Here is a 21,636-nt window from a genome sequence, read left to right on the forward strand (position 1 = left end):
GCAAGATGGTATTATTTTTAAGTGCATTTTTTAAAAATATGATGTTTGTCACATCTCAGCTTTGATGATGGTAGGTGGTGCCTGCAACTTTTTAAAGAGTTTTAACATTCATGGAAAAAATCAAGCAAATCATTATCCCTATTGAATTTCCAGAAGCCTGTAAACACTGGTCTCTCATTGGCTAGTTTAGTGTTTTCTGTAGCTTAGTGTGCCAACAAGGAGCCGAACGTGGATTTGGAATCAGGCCTGGATTTCAGTGGTGATGTTGTCATGTCCCCAGTCTGCCTCATTCCTCATGCAGCCGTGGCTCCTTTAACAAGCAGGCTGTGGATCAATTGTGGTGGAAAAAGTACATTTAGGAAGTTCCTTTTTTACCAAGTTTCTTAGGTTCTCTTAAGTCTCGTAAGCAGTAAAATGCAAGGAAGGGGCATGTATATCTTTTGCCCCCTATTCTTGCACATTGAGATGTTGTGGTTTTCTTAGTTGCCGTATCTAAAAGCTCCCACTTCGTGTGATAGAGTTTAGGCCTTAGTCCATATTTCCTTTCAGGCGGTGAATATTTGTGGTGGCAAATCAAAAGTTTTCACTGTGTCCTTTCATGGCAGAGCATGTGATGAACCTCTGCAATAATTTTTTTTATTTTTCTACAGATGGGTCAGAGAGTTTCTGAATGAAGAAAACAAAGGTCTTGATGTCCTAGTGGAATATCTGTCGTTTGCTCAGTACGCGGTCACGTAAGTAAAGCTTGGCTTGTTTGCTTTTGAATTTTATGTGGTCACAGAAGATGCAACGTGTGGTAAAATTATACACTGCACTGAGGGGAGAAATGCAGAAGCAGATGGGGTTAAGGTTTAAGGAGATTTGTTTCTATTTGAGTAACTAAAAACAAATCACATAATTTGTATTAGAAATGCTTTTAAGGCAGAAATAAAACAGGGGAGTAAAAATCACCCAAAGAGGAGTCCTTATTTTAAAAAGAAATACTTTCTTTAGTGCTCAAGTTACATATATCCATATGGTAGAATAATCTAGCAGTTATTGAAGGAGGTATATGATGTATTGTTGAGTGAATAAAGCAACATACAGAAAATGACTTCCTTTTTATTTTAAAAAAATGATATGTATGTATATTTGTATGTGCTAGTAAATACAGAGAAAATGATTGCAGAAATCGATACCAAACATAGTGGGACTGGAGGAAGGGGTAAACAAGGGGCTTTCCCTTTTTATTTTATATGTAATTCTGTTATTTTGATTTCCCCTTTGTAAGGCGGAGGGGAAAAAACTGAGGCAGAGCAGGAAAAATATCAACTTGTTTAACCTTGTTTTGTTAATTCATAAATTCCCATTTGCTAGGCTTCCTGAAAGAAAGTGTACATTTGAATGAGACATTCTCTTCTCCACGTTTTCTCCTTTAATCAAAAAATATTTCAGTATCCACAGATACACTCTCACACACACAGATTGAGGAAATAATATTGTGTTTTTAATTTCATTGGAAGACGTTTCGGCCCAGGTGGTGTTTTTTACCCCTCAATTGTTTTTTTTAAAAACAATAACTTGTTTTTTTGTATTGCCTCGCTCCAAAAAAGTCCTAAGACCTAACCAGATGTTATCTCATAATCCTCATCACTTCCTTGAGAATTTGTGAGGAGAAAGCTATAATTATTTCTGCCTTGTGGATGCAGAAACTAAAGTATTAACTGAAACTGGCTCAATGAGTTTCAGTTTTGATAATTCTTGTATATTATAGGAAATAGAATAAGAAAAACCAACAGGCAAGTTCTTATCTTCCTGAGAAATTGTACTCTGAAATATAATCCTAGTTTTTATAGCATACTCTTCCAAAGGTTGTGTCTTATCTATCTCCATTACGTCAAAAACTGCTAATCTCACTTACACTTCATATTATATGACAAAACAGAATAATGTTACTCTCCTACGTATTTTAAAACCTGGAGGAATATTTATGAAATTAAGGAAGGGCTAAGTAACTTCAAAAATAATGGAAACGACTGGCATGCCATGTATTATACGTTTGCTGTAATTAACCCTTTACCCACATCACAATAGGCCTTGTGAACCAGCTTCCCCAAATGTACCCTCACAGCGGGAAAAGTTCGCTATTATGAGGGGATTCTTCTAGTCTGTGGTGTAAGATCAAACCCAACAGAAGAGCAGAACTCAGAGCTTTGTTTCCTAATTTACTACTGTTTCTTTTTTTTGGCATTAGCTTTACATTCTTTGCTTATTACTTTTGGTTTTGTTTTGTTTTAATTAGATGAAAAATTATATACATACATAATATATGTTCTTTCTTAAAACTAATGGGCTGAAAAATTTCTTACTTTTTCTTGGCATGTGACAATTTCCTAGCCCATATAATGTGAAACCACAGGCTCATGCTCCGTCCCTCATACTGGAGCTTTGACTAAGGTGTTTCCTTTTTCTGCTGCGTGAGAGCGAGGGACGAGCTGAAGGAACATAAGAGTGCTGAACAGCTGGACGATATGGGTGCTGCAGAGTGACTTGGTGGGAGTGTTCCTGACATGAGTGATCTTGAGATGCCCCCTAGGCTTACCTTCTCTGACATGAATTGTAGGCTTCTTTTTTGAGTACTTAAGGATCTATTTGATTACTCAATTGTACCTGTTTTCTGTTCAGCACTGCTTCCTGCATCCTGAGGCATGACCCATAAATTGTCAGCCCCATTCCATGACTTGATACATCAGTCTCTGCCACCTGCATTAATGTTTAATAAGTGGAGAGCATCACCTAGTTTGCAGGTTTATATTTGTTCTAACCAAATATTTTATTTTGGCAATCATACTTCTATAAAAAGTCATACTTGTTTTTTCCAATATGTGTTGTTGCTGTTTCTTCTGTGATAGCCTCTAAGATCTTCCAGATGATATTAATTATAGTTGCCTTCTGTTTATTCTCTGTCTGATCAGGTGTTGCTTGGTGAAACTATGGGTAGAAACAATTGATGAAATATTTTTTTGAGAGGCAGAGCTATTGATTTTGGGAGGGGAAAAAGTGCCTGGAACACAAAGGCCTGTCTGTTTAAAAACTTTGATCCTAAAATTATATAAGAATGAGCAACTTAACTTGCCATTTATTCTAACATGGTTAACATGAGTAATAACCTCAAAAAATGTCAGAGAAACAACAGTCCTACTTTAAAGAGTACCACATTGGGAAGAGATTCCAAAATCAAAGCAAATCCATAACTTTGTGAGTAATGTATCACATATGGTTGGAAAAGTACACTTGCCAACACACTAGGAGAAAATGCTCCATGAAAATTGATGGGTAGGAATAAATTAGTATAAGCCTAACATATTGACTTGTTAAAGCAAAATGAAGACAGCTCTAAGATCTTTTTTTCCCCTTCCATCATAGCAATGTTAGCAATTGGTAAGTGAGCAAGCCTTATAGTAAAAATACAAATAATACATCACCATTTAATTTTTGCTATTGTTCATCTGTTCTTTTGCTTGGCCCGGTATTTGTCATTCTGTATTTTCAAAGCTAACGCTGAGTCTGTGGAAATTCTTTTGTGTTTTCTTTTTAGTTTCTTTGTTTGCAAAGACTACCTATAGTAAGGTGCAGATGTATAATAGGAGGGAGCAAGTTATTCACGTCCCTGTATTTGTGTGAATGTGAATTTTTAAGTCTTCAGTGGCATTTCTCTTTTGTTTTAGTTTTGACTTTGAGAGTGTGGAAAGCACTGTGGAGAGCTCAGTGGACAAGTCTAAGCCCTGGAGTAGGTCCATTGAGGACCTGCACAGAGGGAGCAACCTGCCCTCCCCCGTGGGCAACAGTGTGTCCCGCTCGGGAAGACATTCTGCACTGCGGTGAGTTCCTTTAATGAGGAGGGAGCAAATTTGGTAGGATACATGGGACAGCAGGGTCCCTCGCTTCTGTTGATGACCCTGGGCCGTGTCTTGCTGGATCCTGCCACGCAGCACTTGCATTTCCAATGATTCCGAGTGGAAGTTTCTTCAGGAGTTCATGGGGTCATCACTTGGGCAGTCCTCTATAGCTTTTAATAGCTTTTGGCAAACACCACACCTTCATTCAGCACAGAAAGAGAAAATTCTGCTGTTAGGTGATACAGCAGAGTAGTCTCCACAGGCAGAGAAGTTTCTGAAACCAGGGAGATGCTGACATCGTGATTTAGGCTCTGTTTCCTGGGTAGAGGCAGCGTGTTGAGATGTGAGATACTCAAGAACTCCTTGTTGCTATTCATCCCTGGCTTCTCCCCTCCCTTCCTCCAGTGGTAGCTCAGGTGTGTGTGCTGTGGGACATGTTCTCAGTCACAGGTGCGGAATGCTGTAGTGATCATTTTGCCTTTAAGCAGTGTTTCTTTGGTTCGGTGTGCTCAATTGTCAACCTTCCGTTTCCTCCTAAGGATTGCTTCTCTACTCTTTCCTGGCTGAAATACCACCATGCTAAGGGAGGATGGGTGCTGCCCTCCTGTACCACTAATGGGTGAGACTGTTCATTCACTCATACCTACAGTCATTCATGCACTGAAATATATTTTTGAGCTTCTATAATTTGCCAGGTACTGTACTTAGAATTAATATACATGGGAAGGTAAAACAAAACGCCTGTCAAGGTAGAGAGATCATCTAGAGCAGGTTCATAAAGGTTTCTATGTTCCAGGAGCTTAATAAAAATTTTTATTAATGAGCCCCTCATTCCCAAGTGTTGCTTACTCTTTGTAGCTTGAAAAATTTGTCTGACTTATTTCAGGCTTGATCTGGCAAGTGGACGTTGTTCCTGTCAGTGTTTACAATCAGCATGGGCACTGGGTCACTGTAATAGAGTCCGTGTGTGAGGTTGTAGTCAGTGGATATGTGGCTTTCAGACCTTTTGTATTTGGTAGCCTTTTACTTACCTCTTGTCCCTTTGGCATGGGCTTTGGTCATGGAAAGTTAAAGTCTCTATAATGAAGGTCAGTTCTGCTGACAGATTTGACATTTGAATATGATGCTTCCAATCAACCATTCAGATTTTCTTTGTTTGGAAATGTCAGCAATATTAATGGGTTTAGAATGATTCAATAATAATGAAGAAACAGTATTTGAGTTCATCTCATGGTATTTGCAATAGGCCAAGGTCTATATAACTTGCTAGTTTGCATCAATTTTACATGTGGACAGGGAACTATGTGGGCTGATTTGGAAGTTGAATAAAGGCCATTGTACCTGAAGAATTCCCTAATCTCCTTGGTACTCAAGTGGAAATTCTTACCATTAGTATTGCTATAATTATATGTAAGGGATTTAATCGACAAAGTTCATTTTAATTTGCTTTTCCATCATTTCTTACCTGGAAAGTATCATATATTGGCCAGCTACCACCTTAACAAGGATTCATTTTGCTGATTAATAGTTAATTATACCTATCTTTGAATTATTGAACACTGTTCATTCTTAGCACATTGTTTCTGATAGAGTGGAAGAGTCAGGAAAATAAGGGAAACATCCTAGGTTCAAGGAGAGTTGTAATCCTGGTCTCTGGAGGGCATGGTACAGGGACATCAATGTCCAGCCTGATTTGCTTCACCATTGGCTCAAGGTAGATCCTGCTAGAATTGATTTTAGTTTGGAAAAATAGATCAAAAGTATAGAGAGAGACATGATGGAAATACTGTTCTGAGAAACTCAGGGACCATATGACATTTCTGATTGGCAGGTGTGCTTGAAGATGACCAATTAAGAAACCAACATCACATTCTTCTATTTTCTGTTTGAACAGTTTCAAGCTCAGGAATGGAACATTTGAATTTCCTTTGACTCTCCCTCATGGGTTCTAGTAACTCAAGAAAATCAATATGGCGGTAACTTTGATGCTGCTTGTTGACCTGAAGCTTAGATTTTTGTTTTTGTTTTTAAACAATGTATATCAATGATATTCCAGCCCTTGTGGTTCATGCATTTGTGCCTGGATTCTAATTCTGTATTTGGTCATTTGTTAGCATCTGTGACTTATAAAAACAGCAATCAGAAGTACAGGCATGTGGTACATGTTGCTTTTCATATACCCAACGATTGTTTACTTTTTTTTTCTCTTCCTCCTTCTTCCTGTCTCCTCTTTCTTTCTCTGCTTCCCACACTTCCTTCACTTTTTGGCTTTCTTTTTGTTGCCCTTCTTTTTCATTCTGCCGTCTCATTTCTCATTGTCCTTTCTACCTCCACTTTCCCCTTTCTCGTCCAACTGTCTCCTCTTCCTCCGGTTCTATTCATCTCTTACACCACCACCAGATTGGTTTCTCTGCCTGAACATCTTCAGTTCAAATACAACCAGAGCTGCTTCTCTCCCTGTTGCCTCTGGAGTAGCTTCAGTTTACACACTGATGATGAGGCTTCAAACCGGAAAATCTCGTAAGTCACGGGTGAAAATGACACTGAAGAGAGCTCGTAGTGCATGGTGGCAGGGAATTGCAGCTGCTCTCCATGTTATAATATGATAACCTCATGGCTTAGTGCCACCACCCTGTACTGGGATAAAGCCCAATGCCTTTTAAACTTTGATACATTGTGTTATCATATTATGATCCCTCATTTTAAGACTTCAAACCTTTAAGGTGTATTGCATTTTTATGAATATTACAGGGTTTTTTTGAAAAGAAAAAAAAGATATTCTTGTTCTATAGAGTTGGCTTATGCTGGTAGCTTTGTGTGATTAGACTGTGTCTTCTATATCCAAATGCAGATTTTACTTCCCTCATCTTAAACTCCGCATAATAACGTAGATTCAGTAATCTTGTCCTATATCACTTGGCAAAGATGGCTAAACTTGGAAGAAGAAATGAAATTTTAAGAAATTTAAAACACTTTATAAATGGGGCTTGATTAAAGAAAAAAGGAAACGCTCTGTTTTTTTAAACAATTCTAATGTTGATGCACAGTCTTGTCTTTGTATTCAGGCTTTATTTTTTAACTATTTAAAATGCATTATTAAGCATTTTATGACATGGTATTCACCTTGAGTTACATTAACTATTAGATTCTGTATTGTCATAAATTTGTCAGCTTGGCCAGTGGTTAAACTGTTGATATTGATGCAGTAGAAACCTGGATTGTGCTGTCTTATAAGCTGAGAGCCTGGTGTGCCTTCAGTTAAGACAGATTTCTGTTAATGTGGCTACAGATCTAGCTAAATTAAATGATGCTGTGTATGCATATCTGTGCACACTAGATTTTTGAAGACAAAGGTTGCATTAATTCAGATGCAGGAGAAAGTAAGTTTTGATTTTTAAGAACGTCATGGTTGATGCCATTAGACTTGAATAAGTGACATAGCCAATAAATAAATGTTCCAAGTTTTTAAAGAAAGGAGTGGACCACTAAGAGCCTAGAGGACGAGGTCAGATTTAAACTGGGAATTTGGGGGATGGCCAGAGTTGATCCTCCTGATGAGCAAAGGCTGCTCTAGGTGGAGGTGAAGTGAAAGAGCATAAGATGAGCAAAATCTTACATGAAAGATCAGGCATGTTTGGGAAAGAGGGAAGAACCTGTCCGTTCCAGAAGAGCAGCTTTGTGATGGAGGTGGAAGGTTGTCTAATGGAGAGCTGGGGTCATAGACATACAAAGCTGGCAAGGCCTTGTCGGTCACCCCGATTGACCCTTCCCACTGTGGTAAAGAAACCAAGATCCACATTTCCTTTAAGATATTAACCTCTATTAATATTTCTTCCTAAGATCCCCTAGAACAAATTTTACTGTTTTCCCTGAGATTATTTTCTTAATGCAATGGCATTTCATGATAGTCATCATCTGACTATTTACCACCTATATACTTAGTAGATTTACACGAAGAGATGAAGAGTTCAAATTTAGATCTTTGTATATTTTAACATAGTAATCCCATTCCTGGCAATGTTTTTCTTGGGATTAATTTTTTAAAATATTTAAAAATGGCCACAAAGATATAGATAGCATTGATATAATTTTTATTGGAGGGAAAAAAGCTTTTATTGAGTGTCCTCTGTGTGCCGGGCACTCTTCTAAGAGCCTTCTGTGACTTCTGCTCACAGTGGCTCTATCAGGTAGCTACTATCACTGTCCCTATGAGGAAACTGAGGCTTCTAGTGGTTAAGCCACTTGCCTGGAGTCAGTGAGTGAACGAGGTAGGATGTGAAGTAATGACAAATTAATGACAATACAGAATCTAAGGTGGCCCAATCCCACCTTCCACACCGTGTTATCCTGCTTGTTTATTCACAGGATGATTTTTTCCCACTGTAAATAGTAAATTTACATAGTAAATTTCCCCATGTAAATATAGTGTTTTATATATATATTTTATACTAATATATATTTACTATGCTGTTTTAATATCAGGGTGTCCATATGTCATTATGTAAGTTGTACCCTGCAGGACGGGCTTTTGCTAATTCTTCCCAGAAGATGTGCCTTTTTCTACTTCACACAAAGATGCCAAATGAGCTAGTGGAGACTGATCAATATGCTGAAACATTTTATAGCTATTAAAAAATAAGGTTATAGAGAAATGTGAGAAAGTGTTTCCTAAACAAATGACAAGAGTAAGACAAAAAGCTCTGTATTTATACGATTTTATTTTCACCTATTTGCAAATGGAAGACATTTAAAGGGAAATTGATTAAATGAAAATAGTGGCTGTTTTTGCCAAAGGGGAGATTATGAGTGAACTTTTTTCTTTTCAAATTTTGGTTTTTTGATGTTTTAGAGCTGACATAAAATGCATATAATATGTACCCATGAGTCAAGTAGAGCGAGGCCACATAATAAAGAACATTGAATTTTGGAGTTTGGCTTCTATCTGATAGGCAGTGGAATGGGGAATCACTTTATGAGATAGTCAATCTTTTCAGGTGTGTAGGGTCTGGGAAATGTACTGGGTGTTGATTGAAGGAAAAGACGGCTGAGGCCGCTGATGCTTGAACCTACATATGAGGTACCTGAAATTTAGAACATAGAGCAAAGGCCAAATATGAGGACACCCCCAAATTGACTTGGTGGTCAAAATGGTAAAAAAAGAAAAAAAAGAGAAAGTTTTGTGTATGATTGATTAGGAGAGAAATAGAACCATTAGTAGAAATAAAAAAGTTGGAATCTGGAAGGGATCTCCAATGTCATTTAGTTCAACTCTCTTTTGGTGATGAGGCACCTGAGGCCCAGCTCTAAACATTCTCCTCCAAAGAGTTACCAAGTTCCCGCAAACCTATTTCCGTGTATGGACTAATGGCCCATATGGTTTATTGGCCTTTAATGCAATAAATACTTCTGTTTATAGTAGGTTTCCTGATCTCTGTGTAACAGTGATCCTATTTAAAGATAGGGGAACACCAACTCTGTACCAGTTTCCTTATAAAGTAAGAGGTTTCTAGAAGAGTTGAGCTCTTACAAGTTTTTTTATTTCAACAATAGCATTTACCTTCAGTTTAATTGTTGGGGGAAAAAATCACCTAACCCCCTAATTTAAACCGTTATAGTATCACATAAAGAAGACCTTTGAATTCTGTAGGTAGAAGCTAAAGCACTTTTTATCTTGGTTCACAACAAGGAGCTTGAACTCAGTTTTGCTCATTTCCCAGCTTATATAAATTAGGAATGTAATTTCTGAAATGATCATTATTCTCTTTTCTCTTCCCTCTTCTCCACCCAAATTATACAAAATCAACTTAGATCTTTTATAGTCTTCATTGTTTAGAATTGTCATCTGTATTGTATTCTCCATGTATTCCTTCTCCTTAACACCCTTTATTCTAACTTTTTCCTATGGAACGACATTGAACACTTTGATCTATTTCCATAGATGCCAACCTAAAGGGGAAAAAAACTACAAAGAAAATATATATTAAATTATTCTCAAGGCTTAAATACTCTCTGTTCACCTGATGAGATGGCAGGTGTTGATTAAAATTTTCAGAACACTTCATTTAGGAAGAGAGAAAAAGTACTGTAAAGGAGTGGAAGAAAAAAATAATGAGGAGATAATCATTATAGGAAATACCTGCGTTTTATTTCTGAGGAAAGAGAAATGTTAAAGACACTCCTTAACCTGCTAGACTGATGGCCTGAAGATCTGAGGTTGAAGAAGATGCAATAACCATCTATAAAATAGAGACTTTCTAAATTTGCAGACTTCACAAAAATAATCTGTAACTACAAACTTTCAGTTTTACTTTTCAGCACATTTGTAAGCAAAAGCAACTGTAAGTGTTGGGTGGTTGTGTTTCAGGTTTTTGTATTTCTTTGTTTATTTGAAGTTGTAAAAAGAGAAAAATGGACTTGGGTTAAGAATGTACATTCCAACTTCTCATCTTGGAGTTTATTTAATGGCGCTGCTAGTGAAAGTGGAGACAGCTTTCCTTCTAGCTTGTGGGTACACTATTCTGTCAGATTTGTCAAGCTTTTCCCACTGTGAGATTGACTTCACTTGTTCCCTCTCTTTATTGTGTCTTTTCTCCAATGGAAAACAAACAGAGTGACTATGTGGAAGAGGAAAAACAAGTAACCTGGCCAATGCATTGTTGGGAGTCGGTTTGACAGATGCTCAGATTGTTAGAGATGATAGGGTCTAGAACCTGCCCCACATATTGTGAGATGATATTAACAATTCCTGTAAAGAACATGGCATAATAGTGAATAGTCAATAAATGTTAACTGCATAGAATTGAGGGAAACACTGAAGATGACTTAGCAAATTCCTGGTACCTTCATCAGCAAGATTTATTCCATACTTAGTATGTGAAAGTGCTTTGCCAAGTGCTGAAGATACAGAAACGTACGTATTTGTATTTGATTCCTGATTGATAAAGGACTTTTTCATACTTAACATCATTATGAAATCTTTGGGAGTTATTCAAGGATTTTAGCCCCATTTTACAGATGAGGAGGCGGAGGCTCAGAGAAGTTATCCATAGCTAGTAAGTGGCAGCCAGGATTTATAATCAGTCTTCTGACTTCTTTCCACTATGTCACAGTATCTTTACGACTTGATTGGGAAAAAAATGTATGTGTGTTTGTGTGCTCTTATACGTGCACACTAACATGTTAAGTGTCATATAGTATAATCAAAACTAATGATATGGTACTTCAGAGGCTAAAACCTAGGGAAGGTTCATGAGGCTTGGTGTGGATGTGAAACAACCAATGAGTAAGACTTGGAGGAGTGGCTAGGAAAGGGGAGAAGTGGGCGAGTGGTTGGAGCAGTGGTCAGTGGTACAGCTGCGTGGTTTGTTTAGCAAACAGTGAATAGATGAGTCTGGCTGGAAGTAGTTTAGAGTCAGTTTATGTAGTATTTTGAAGGCCAGGCTATGGAATTGTCATGTTAGTTCATTGACAATGGTTTATGAAAAGAGGGGGTAATGTGGGATGAACATAGAAATATTTCTATTTAAAGGTCACAGGAGTTAGATATTTCCTTGGACACTTTTCACATAGAGATATATCCTGATTACTTAGCCACTCAAGAGCAAATGCCTTTGACAGAGGGAATGTAGTGAAAAATCAGAAAATTCAGACTAGTAATGGCTCTCCATTCATGTGATGGGTTGGCAGCCTGTTCACTTATTCCATTCAAAAAGCAGGTACTGAGACCTTTTGATTTACAGGTTGTGTTCTAGCTGTCATCTGGTCCTACAATGGGAAATATAGATAAAATGGAAGATTTCAGTAACTAATAAAAACAATTCATTGGGAGTTTTATCTCTCTCTCTCTCTTTCACTCTCTCCCTTTACCCCTGCTTTAAACTATCTGGATTCAACTGTTTCAGCTCGGTTTCTTTTGGCTGTAGAGACAGAAAAGTGCTTGGATCGTTTTTTTAGCATCATATATTTTATGAGTTTAATTGATAGACAAAATATGCCCAAGTGACGTCATGTCTGAAGGGTAAGAGAGAGGAAACCTAAAACCCCAAATCTTGGTAAAGTTCTATTAGCCCAGACCTTGGAACCATAAAAGACTAGTACAATTCAGCCAAATTCTGTGACATATCCAGTTGGCACTGCATTCCACTTGGGTCAAGCCCTTATATTAGCTTCCAAGGCAGTTCTAATTACTATTCTTGATTTATAGGTAGATATTAGTTTGATATCTGAATAGTTAGCCTATTTGAAAGTACTTTTTGTAAGAGAAAAAAAATAACACCTTTTCTTTTTCTATTGCCCTTAGGACCTAGATATTACAAATCTCACAAATGTTAGCTTGGAAGCTCCACAGAAGATTTTCAAAAAACTTTTTGTGCCAGACTGTGGGAAAGCCTGGTTAGGTCAGTTCAGGAAACATTCACTCAAGGTTCTGCAGTAATATATTATATGTGCATAATACAACCTCAGAGGGAGAGGCAGATATGTACATAACCCACATACAAGAATATGTCAATGTCTAGAAATAAGTATGTGTTGTTACGACAATAGGTGGTTGATCAGACTTATTTCAAGGCATCACTGGGTGAACAATGGCTTCCATTTTGGTGTCTACTAAATGCTGGTGCTTTGCAGATGTAGATCTTGGAGCAAGTGCAGTATTTGACCATATCTAGCTTTTGCTCAGGAGTAGTGCTCTTTCTCCTGTACTCCCAGAATTATAGACACACTACTTATCCTTCATTCTTATGTTTATCACCTATTGTTATTTTTGTAATGTACTGCTTTTATTTTTTTCTTGTGGTAAGAACACTTAGCATGAGACCTACCCTCTTAAACAAATTTTTAAGTGTACAATACAGTATTGTTAACGATAGGCACAATGATGTGCAGCAAATTTATTGATTAGCACTTCTCCGTTTTGCCCTTCCCCCAGCCCTGGCAACCACCATTCTATTCTCTGCTTCTATGGGTTTGACTATTATTAGATATCTCATATGAACGGATTCATACAGCATTTGTTCTTCTGTGACTAGCTTATTTCACTAAGCCTAACTTCCTCAGGTTCGTCCACGTTGTTGCATATTGCAGGATTTTCTTCTTTTTCAAGGCTGAATAATATTCCATTGCATGTGTTTACCACATTTTCTTTTGGTAACTTTTTATTTTGATATCATTTAAAACTAAAAAAATTGCAAGAATAGTACAGTGATCCCTCTTATGCTCTTTACACAATTCAACAATTGTTAACAATTAGCCCCATTTACTGTACTGTTTTCACACTTGTTCTGTAAATATACGCAGTTCTTAACCATTTGAGAGTAGGTTGCAGAATCATGCCCCTTTACACCTAATTATTTTAGTGTAGATTTCCTAAGAACAAAGACATGCTCTTACATAACCGTGGTACGATTATCAAAATTAGAACGTTTTCATATTGACACAATCTTTTAGTCTGTTCAGTTTCATCAGTTATCCCTTTGTCTTTCTTAACATTTTTTTCAAACTCTGTCCAGGATCCAATGCAAGGATCATTTATTGTGCTTAGTAGCTGTGTCTGTGTGGTGCCCTTGAATTTGGAACAGTTCCTCACCCTTTCCTTGTCTTTCATGACTTAATATTTTGTGTGTGGGTGAATATGTAATGTTTTGTTTTTTTATTGAAATATAATTATAATATTGTGTGAGTTTAAGATGTACAAATGTTTATTTGCTACATTTATATGTTGCAGTATGATTACCACTAAAGCATTAACTGACACCTCTATCACGTCACATAATTATTATTTCTTTTTTATTTTATCACATTTTATTTATCCATTCATCTATTGGTGGACATTTAGGTTGTTGCTACATCTTGGCTATTGCGAATAATGCTGCAATAAACATGGGAGTGCAGATCACTCTTTGAGATCTTGGTTTCAGTTCTTTTGGATAAATACCCAAAAGCGGGATTGCTGGATCATATGGTAGTACTATTTTTAATTTTTTGAGGAACCTCCAGACTGTTTTCCGTAGTGGCTGTACAATTTATATTTCCACCAACAGTGTATAAGGGTTCCAGTTTTTCCACATCCTTGCTAACTTATCTCTTGTTTTTTTGATAATGGCCATCCTGACAGGTATGAGGTGATGTATCATTGTGGTTTTGATTTGCATTTCCCTGATGATCAGTGATGTTGGCCATTTGTATGTCTTCTTTGGAGAAATGTCTGTTCAAGTCCTTTGCCCATTCTTTAATCGGGTTATTTGGGTTTTTTTTTTTTTTTGCTATTGAGTAATAGGAGTTCTTATATATTTTGAATGTTAACCTCTTATCAGATATATGGTTTGCAAATATTTTCTCCCAATCCGTAGATTACCTTTTTATTCTGTTTCCTTTCTGTGCAGAAGCTTTTTAGTTTGTAGTCCAACTTGTCTGTTATATTCCTAAACATGAGGAACTAGTTCAGAATTACTGTAGCTTCCTTTGTTAACTCCTGTACAATGAGTAATGGGTTAAGGACAGCAAAACGTGACTCTAACCAGAACTTTAGCAAGCATTATATATAATTCAGGCTACTAACAGGTACCTGGCAGGAGAAATTCCTGGGTATCTAATCTGTCGTGAAGCGGATCCAGGAGAGCTACTTCCCCGTGTTTCCTTTGCTGACCTTGCCATTCTTTTTGCCTTCTGGAGTCAAAAATTCAGGTTTCACTTGCCTTGTAGTTGAGGAGAATAAGTCAACTGGTTGGAGCTCATTAATCAGACATTCTGAGGGTCTTTGAAAACAGAAATTCCTTCTTTCCCCACAGCACCTGCTGCCCGTGCTGTGCAGGTAGAGCTGTTCACTACCTGCTTCTTGGCAGATTCATTGCTGTGCATAAAGTAGGTGGTGCAGTTGTCACCATAGTACTAAACAGGAAATGTGTTGCATGGGTTTCTTAAAAGATATTTGGAAAAATTAGTTTTTTATGACTATTACTCATACTAGCATTGACTTATAACTTCTTCACTTATTTCATGTACATATAACTACTGATGCATAAATACAAGTGGTTAGAGTCATTTCTGTTTGGTTTTGATCTTAAGTCAATTTTGTAATCTGTGTCTTTCCATATTCACGGAACTTGGTGAATTCTACTTGGCAGCTCTTCCAAGATAGTCTCTCGTCTTCGAATGCTAGGGTAACAGTTTTATTTCAGTGCTTGACAAGATAGCAGGCAATTCTCACAGTTGATGGAGAAGAGGACCTGAGAAATTTGGTGATGTTAGTTTCCCTACAAAGTTTTTGTCAAAATGGTCTCTTAGAAAACAGGATTTCCTGAAAACTCTTGAGATCTCAAAATACAGCCCTAAATATCTCTTCCCCGTTATTTTTCCTACAAATGGCAGGAGCCCCCAGAATTAGACTTAGGGCTGTTTTCTACCTCTGGGAAACCCCTCTTTTGTGTCCAGGCATCCAGAGCCCCAAAGCTCTGCTTGCCCATCTGGGGAAAGAAGGGTTCTCAGGATGGCATTTAGGTAGTCCTCCCCAGTGGTCCAGGCATTGGGTCACTACTCCTTCTTAAATATTTCATTCCCTTGTTTTTCGCTTTTGGAATCTAAAGGAGTTCCCTCTGATCTTCACATCTCAGGCAACCTATCCAGAGACATCTGAGAGACCTAATTGTTTCAGGACCTCATTAGATCTGTTCCCATCAACTTGAAGGAATTCTTACACTTATTCAGAATGAATACGTTAGGCAGAAAATAATCTCCGAAGGTCTGTTATGGGATATCAGTGAAAATGGTAGAGTGTGGACCTGTAAATGCTCTCATCCATAAAGGCCACGAGGAAACTGGCAAAATATGCCAGAATCAACTTTTTCAGAACTCTAGAAATTAAAATCTTGCAGCAATCTAGGGAACATCTATTCAGGAAAAACAACTGAATCTCGGTAAGAACAGCTAGCTTTGTGGCATTTTAACTTGTGCTATTCCCCTCCCTCCCTCTCCAGTTCCATAGTAGCCTTGAAAACCATACACACACAGTGTGGCCCATCAGCCTGGTAGCCAATGGAGGAGGCAGAATGGAATTGGTCTTTCCAAGCTCCTCTTCCTCCTCCTGCTTCTCCTTCTCCTCCTCTAGGATTAAGCTATGATGGATCATGAGATTTGGGAACTACTAAGGAAGAAGCCAATTTCAAGTCTCAGTTAAGAGAACATGCACCATTAGCTGTTGACAAAATCTGCAATCACTCAAGACACATTCTATGGGGCAGGATGAAGCTCATCTGCCTTAATTATCCATAGGAGACTCTGGAGTAAACTGGTGCTACCTCTCACTGGGGCCTCTTAAATATACTACAGTGAACTGGAGGGACAGTCTCTGATTTGACTCGGCTCCAGTGGTCTCTATTTTATATGAAGTTTCATAGTAACTTCAGGAAGAAAATATTATAGTAATTGGTTTCACTTTATGTAATTATGTAACGGAACGTATGCCACAGAAGCACCCATACTTAATCCTACTGAGTCACCAACTTAATCCGTGTAAAGCTCAGGTCTTTGTGGAAAGTGTATTCAAATAGGTAGAACAGGGTGATCAATGCTTGTGAAAGGTGAAGATAGCTTAGCCTGAAGGGCTGTGACATAGAACCGGATGTGGTCCGCCTTATCTACCCTTGTAAAGATAGTATATCAGATCGTATTTACTTGTGTTAACATGATTATGCGACAGTATGTTGTAATGCAATATTTGGCTCTTATGACTAGTTTCATTTGAGCTGTTTGAATTTTTAATTGGTGACTGATTATTGCTGTAATTTTCCAACCCTACCTGAGTGAAGCAGTGTGACTCATATACATGGTAGAGTTTTGTGGCACTAATCAGTTACCCTCATCCTTTTTCTATGGGGACCATTAATCATTGTATTCAGGCTTATTGACATCCAGGTGGACATTTGCAGCACCGGGGAATAAGATCTCAAAGCTTAGTTTTTCTGATGATACTTGGTTCTTTGGTTACCAAGTTTGGTGTTATGATAGAGTTTGGCCTCTTAGAAACCTGAAACTTTGCTTTATAAGGGTAGATCAGGACCAGCTTTCTACCTAAAAGGCTTTCTAGGAAGCATTCACCAGGGTGCCTGAGGAGGGAAGAGCGTTATGATCACATTATCTAGTTAGCCCTCTGTTTTTAGGCAGATATAAACCTAGACATCTATAAGAGTTCGTTTTTTATGCAACTTTTTTCCCCTTATTTGGAAAGTAATACACTTCCATTGTAGAAAATTTAAAATATAGATAAAAATAATGAAGTATCTTGTAATTCCACCATTCAAAGAACTGTAAGATGGGTATGTTTTAAATCTGCATTGATAATATTTCATGTTTAATTATGTTTATTGTCATGTCACCTTTATGATACTCATCTCACAATTTGTCCGTTCTTCTTATGTTTACTTCTTGAGTTAGAGCCCCATTTAAAAATAACTTTCATATGCCTAAAGACAGTTACCGAGAGTAGATCCATATTAATTCAATCAGGTCTGGCTTGACTGAGAAAAAAAGTTGACTATATGGGGATTTTAAGTATGATGCTTTGCAAAAACAAGTGTCCTCCTTTGAGAAAGTGTATCTATCATCCTTCCACCATATTGTGTTGTGCAGGTGTGTGTACTGTTGTTGAGTTCATTTTACACATTATAATGTGCATGCAATGGAAGGGGTGGGCTGGGGCTCGAGTAAACAGAGAACATCTTAATTCAGGGACTACAGTATATACTTATCTACTGGTTCCTAAACTAGATGGTCAGCTCTTGAGGACAGAAGCAACACCATTATCTTTCATTTTCTCTCAGCGCTTAGTAGAGTTTAGCATAAACAGTAGATGCTTGATAAAACCAACTTTGGGGCTTCAACAAGAGATTTGGTTTGATGTCCTCTGGCTGGTGGAGAGCACCAGAGGTCACTTTTTCTAGATTGCTCATTGTCCAGGTGTCCTTGTCGTGGTAAAGTAGATCCACCCACTTTAGGATCTACCTAAAGTAGGTCCTAATTCGGTTGGTTGGTATTTCAGAGTCGACTTGGGGGATCTGTTAAAACCAGCTCCACAGAGGTATGTTTTTGGATAATATCGACATTGTGCATTAGAGCTTAACTTAAAACCTATCCAAAAAGAAGAAGGTAATACATTACTCAGATGATAATTAAAGCAAATAAACCAAATATCTAGTTATATAGATTGTCAAATTCCGCAAAATGTGCATGCTGAAGAGTAGATTAATGTACATGCTAACTCGTGGTACAGTCCCTGAAATCTAGCCTTGGAGATTGAAGGTGATCCTACATTAAGTCCTTTGCAGATATTTTGTATTTGCAAATACTTTGTAGATGTGACATTTATCAGGGTGCATTTACTGAATGGGACATAGAGCAAATTTCCTATTAAAAAAATCCTCACTTTCCTGGTAAGTGATACAGGATAAAGATTTCAAAAGAAATCTTTGCCAAGTGGATTGGTTGCTGTGTTCTGAAGAAGATGCCCAGATGCTGCCGCTCTCAGCAAACTCAGCCTTAATCCTTCATGGTGAAATAATTTTGGAGCGAGTGGGGGCAATGACATATAGGACTAAAGCAGAAAACGCTGTCAGAATGACAGCATATAAACATTTGACAAGGAACTCGCCAGCACATATGGCTGTAGGCGGTAGCTTTTTCACATGATAACCTGACAGATTGTCGATGAGTGAGGTGGAGAAGCAACTTGTAGAAAGTGACTGCCTGGAATCCCAGCGCGGAGACTTGGGGTCTTAACTGGTCTCATCTCTTACTTCTGCCTCCTCTGTAGCTGTAACTTCTTTGGGCTTCAGTTTTCTCATCTGTATCAGGAAAGGTTGGTATAATTGATATCACAGATCTCCTTCAGCTGTCAATGCTATGAGTTTTTGTTGTTATTGGCTTGGTGGTGTTTTTTATTTATTGTGATGCTATGATTTTTAAACACAACAAGTTCAAATGTTGCCTTTGATTCCCACTCTATTTTTGTAAAAACCAAAAATTGGAGAAAAATAAATTTTAAATACCATACCCTTTAGAAAAGAGCTTAGCTCTATTGTTTTTGTGCATAGAATATCATTATTAAATTAAATACACATTGTTTTTATTTATTGACATGTATGTTTTTTGAACTCCTTAAATGTTGATAAGCATGCATGTGCTGTTTTATATTAAATACATTTTAAATGTTGATCCAGAATATGTATTTGAGATTAACCACCTACTACAACAAATAGATGCCTTTTGTGTTAATATTTAGTGAGTAGAATATTATTTTAATTTTTCCTGGTTTCTGCAAATAATGCAAGTAATGACAGATATTTTGGCTTCTTAGAAAGAGTCTTATTACAATATGGCTGAAAAACTAGATTAACAAATAAAAAGAAAACCTACTGTGTTACTTTACACCTCTTGGGTAACACCATTAAATGTGTGAGTTTCGTCTGCTTGGTGGAGTCATTAGAATTCATTTGGAAGTGGTGCAGAAACATGTGACAATGTAGAATGATCTATCCCATCTTCCTTAAAGTAGTTTGCTGTGGTCAGTGTATCTCCCACAGTCGTTGCTGCATATAAATATAATTCAGCGGAGGGCAATTGATTTCCTTAAAGTCACCTTTTTTTTTTAAACTTAATCTTAGATCACTTTGTTTTACTCTAGTAGCCGTTGCTTTCAATTCAAATGACAGCTGTCTCTCTCATCAACTATTATATACCTAACAAGTGATTCCACTAAAGAAATACAAAATGGAGATTAAACTAAATTAAGAAAGGTAGAGGAAGGGAAAGAACTTCAGATGTAGACTAAGATCACATATTCTTGGGTCCGACTGGCCGTGTGGTGGTGGTTTGAGGATGCGCCAGTCTCTGTGAGACCCCCATCAACTGTGTTGGCAGTCATGCTCAGGCTGGGGTTATGGCAAAGTGACACAGTGCAAAGTTGGATTTTAGATGTTGAAATTGGGCTTACTAACACCAGAATCTGAATTTGTTTCGTTAACTTCGTTTTTGCATTCAAAACTGAATTAGGCCAACATCCATTCTTGAAATTTTATTTCCCAGTGTGAATAAAGCTGGAAGTCCTCAAATAAAGCATTCTTCTTATAACGAGTGTGAGCAAACTAAGTTTTACACGCTCAGGTGTATTGAGGCAAGTGACTTATTGAGTGCTTTTCAAAAATTTATTTGGTTTATTAGTAGGCTTATGTGAAAGAATCTTTCTTCTGTTTGATAGTTTTTGAATAGAAAATGAAATTTTAAAAAAAGGCTGCCCAGCTGAACAGTTTCAGACAAACCTGTCAATTCGTTTTCAACTCTTAGCCTGCACCTGTGGGACTTTTGAAAGTAGTTAATATTAATCATACCTTACTTTAAATTTTTTAATGAGTTCCATTGAAGAAAGAAGGCATATAGCTTATTTTGTGGTGTGTTTGTCGTTGACTCTCTATAGGAAAGTAGTTGACAACTTTTGAAATTTGCTTTTATTTTAGGCTTGGAGTTGCAGGGAAAACTTATCTGTGTTTCCATTCTGAGGCAGTAATTTAAAGCTCATATTGAAGGCCCTGGTGTTGTCATCTTTTCTATTTGCACCGTGTTACATTGTCACTTCTTTACTCCTTGCAGGCTCGGATAATTCTCCAGTCAAGAGAACTAAGGCTTAGCAATGTAGGGTCTCTAGAAGGAATCCTAATATTGAAACATCTTAATCCTGTGAAATAGCAGCATATTTCCCTCTAAGTTTCAGCTGCCATACCAGGCCTTGGGTGAGGGATCAGGCTGTGGGGGCATTTGCATATATTAAGGTTTTGCATATATTAAGATCTATTATCACAGGCCAATATCAAAGTTGTTGATATATGACCTTGCCTAGACTTAAATTCTGAAGCAGGGACCGTGGAGAACAGTAATGGGAAAGTGCAGTTACAATTCGGTCAGACGATCCGAGGTCTACATAAGTTTCACCCCTTCACTTGTTTGCAAATGCAATCTGCATGCGTACGGCCTCAGATCACCTGTGCAAATTCAGCGTGGCCTACGGATTAGGAGCCTGGGGTTGTTGAATCTCACCTACAGTTTGATTTGTTATATGCTGTGGGTGGGGTTGAGTTTCATTGTCCGTGGGTATCTGCCCTGACAAGGTGATGACCAGTACAGAGAACTATGTAGGCCTTGCAGTCTGTGGAAATAACTTAGTGGTGGGGTTTTGCCCTGCAATCCTCATTTAGGTGCAGCTAAAGGTAGAGGACAATGTCCATTTTTCAATTGCGTGTGCCTATGCTAAGAAAGTAATCTATAGTTTTATAGAACTTTCCCTTTTTATTTGTAGATATAATACTTTGCCAAGCAGAAGAACCCTGAAAAATTCAAGATTAGTGAGTAAGAAAGATGACGTACATGTCTGTATCATGTGTTTACGTGCCATCATGAATTATCAGGTATGTTTGTGTTTCTGATCTTTTAAAAATTCTGAATTCGTCATACTCAGATCTTGTTCTCTTTGGTTTCTTTGTATTGTTTCTATTTGAAGTAAATATCAGGATTTAATGAGGTTCTATTGAGAAAGAAAAATCTGGTTCATTCTAATGCTAAAGATTTAATTCATTGCCCTCATTTTAATTAGCATTTATTTATAATTTATAATGTGTTTAAAGGGAAGACATTCTCCTCCTACAGTGATAAACTTGTTTTGCTTACTTGGTAAATATTTGTGACCATTAAACACAGAGTAAGCTGCTGGTTGTGGGCA

At 37.5% G+C, this 21,636-nt stretch overlaps 1 protein-coding gene across 11 annotated transcripts in view; it reads left to right on the forward strand.

Annotated features, from left to right (window-relative positions):
• The window catches only part of FMNL2 (formin like 2), a 398,204-nt gene that overhangs the window by 312,644 nt on the left and 63,924 nt on the right, over nucleotides 1-21,636 (forward strand). For 9 of the 11 annotated variants that reach the window (XM_058548973.1, XM_058548970.1, XM_058548965.1 and 6 more), the window contains 3 exons: nucleotides 651-734; nucleotides 3,708-3,860; nucleotides 21,217-21,325. In XM_058548973.1, coding sequence (XP_058404956.1) covers nucleotides 651-734; nucleotides 3,708-3,860; nucleotides 21,217-21,325 — 346 coding nt within the window. Of the gene's footprint in view, nucleotides 1-650; nucleotides 735-3,707; nucleotides 3,861-5,765; nucleotides 6,399-21,216; nucleotides 21,326-21,636 lie in introns of those variants that run through there. The other 2 variants (XM_058548976.1, XM_058548975.1) reach the window with 2 other exon arrangements.

This window comes from Diceros bicornis, chromosome 10, assembly GCF_020826845.1.
Source record: "Diceros bicornis minor isolate mBicDic1 chromosome 10, mDicBic1.mat.cur, whole genome shotgun sequence".
In the NCBI taxonomy this organism is placed as follows: domain Eukaryota; kingdom Metazoa; phylum Chordata; class Mammalia; order Perissodactyla; family Rhinocerotidae; genus Diceros; species Diceros bicornis.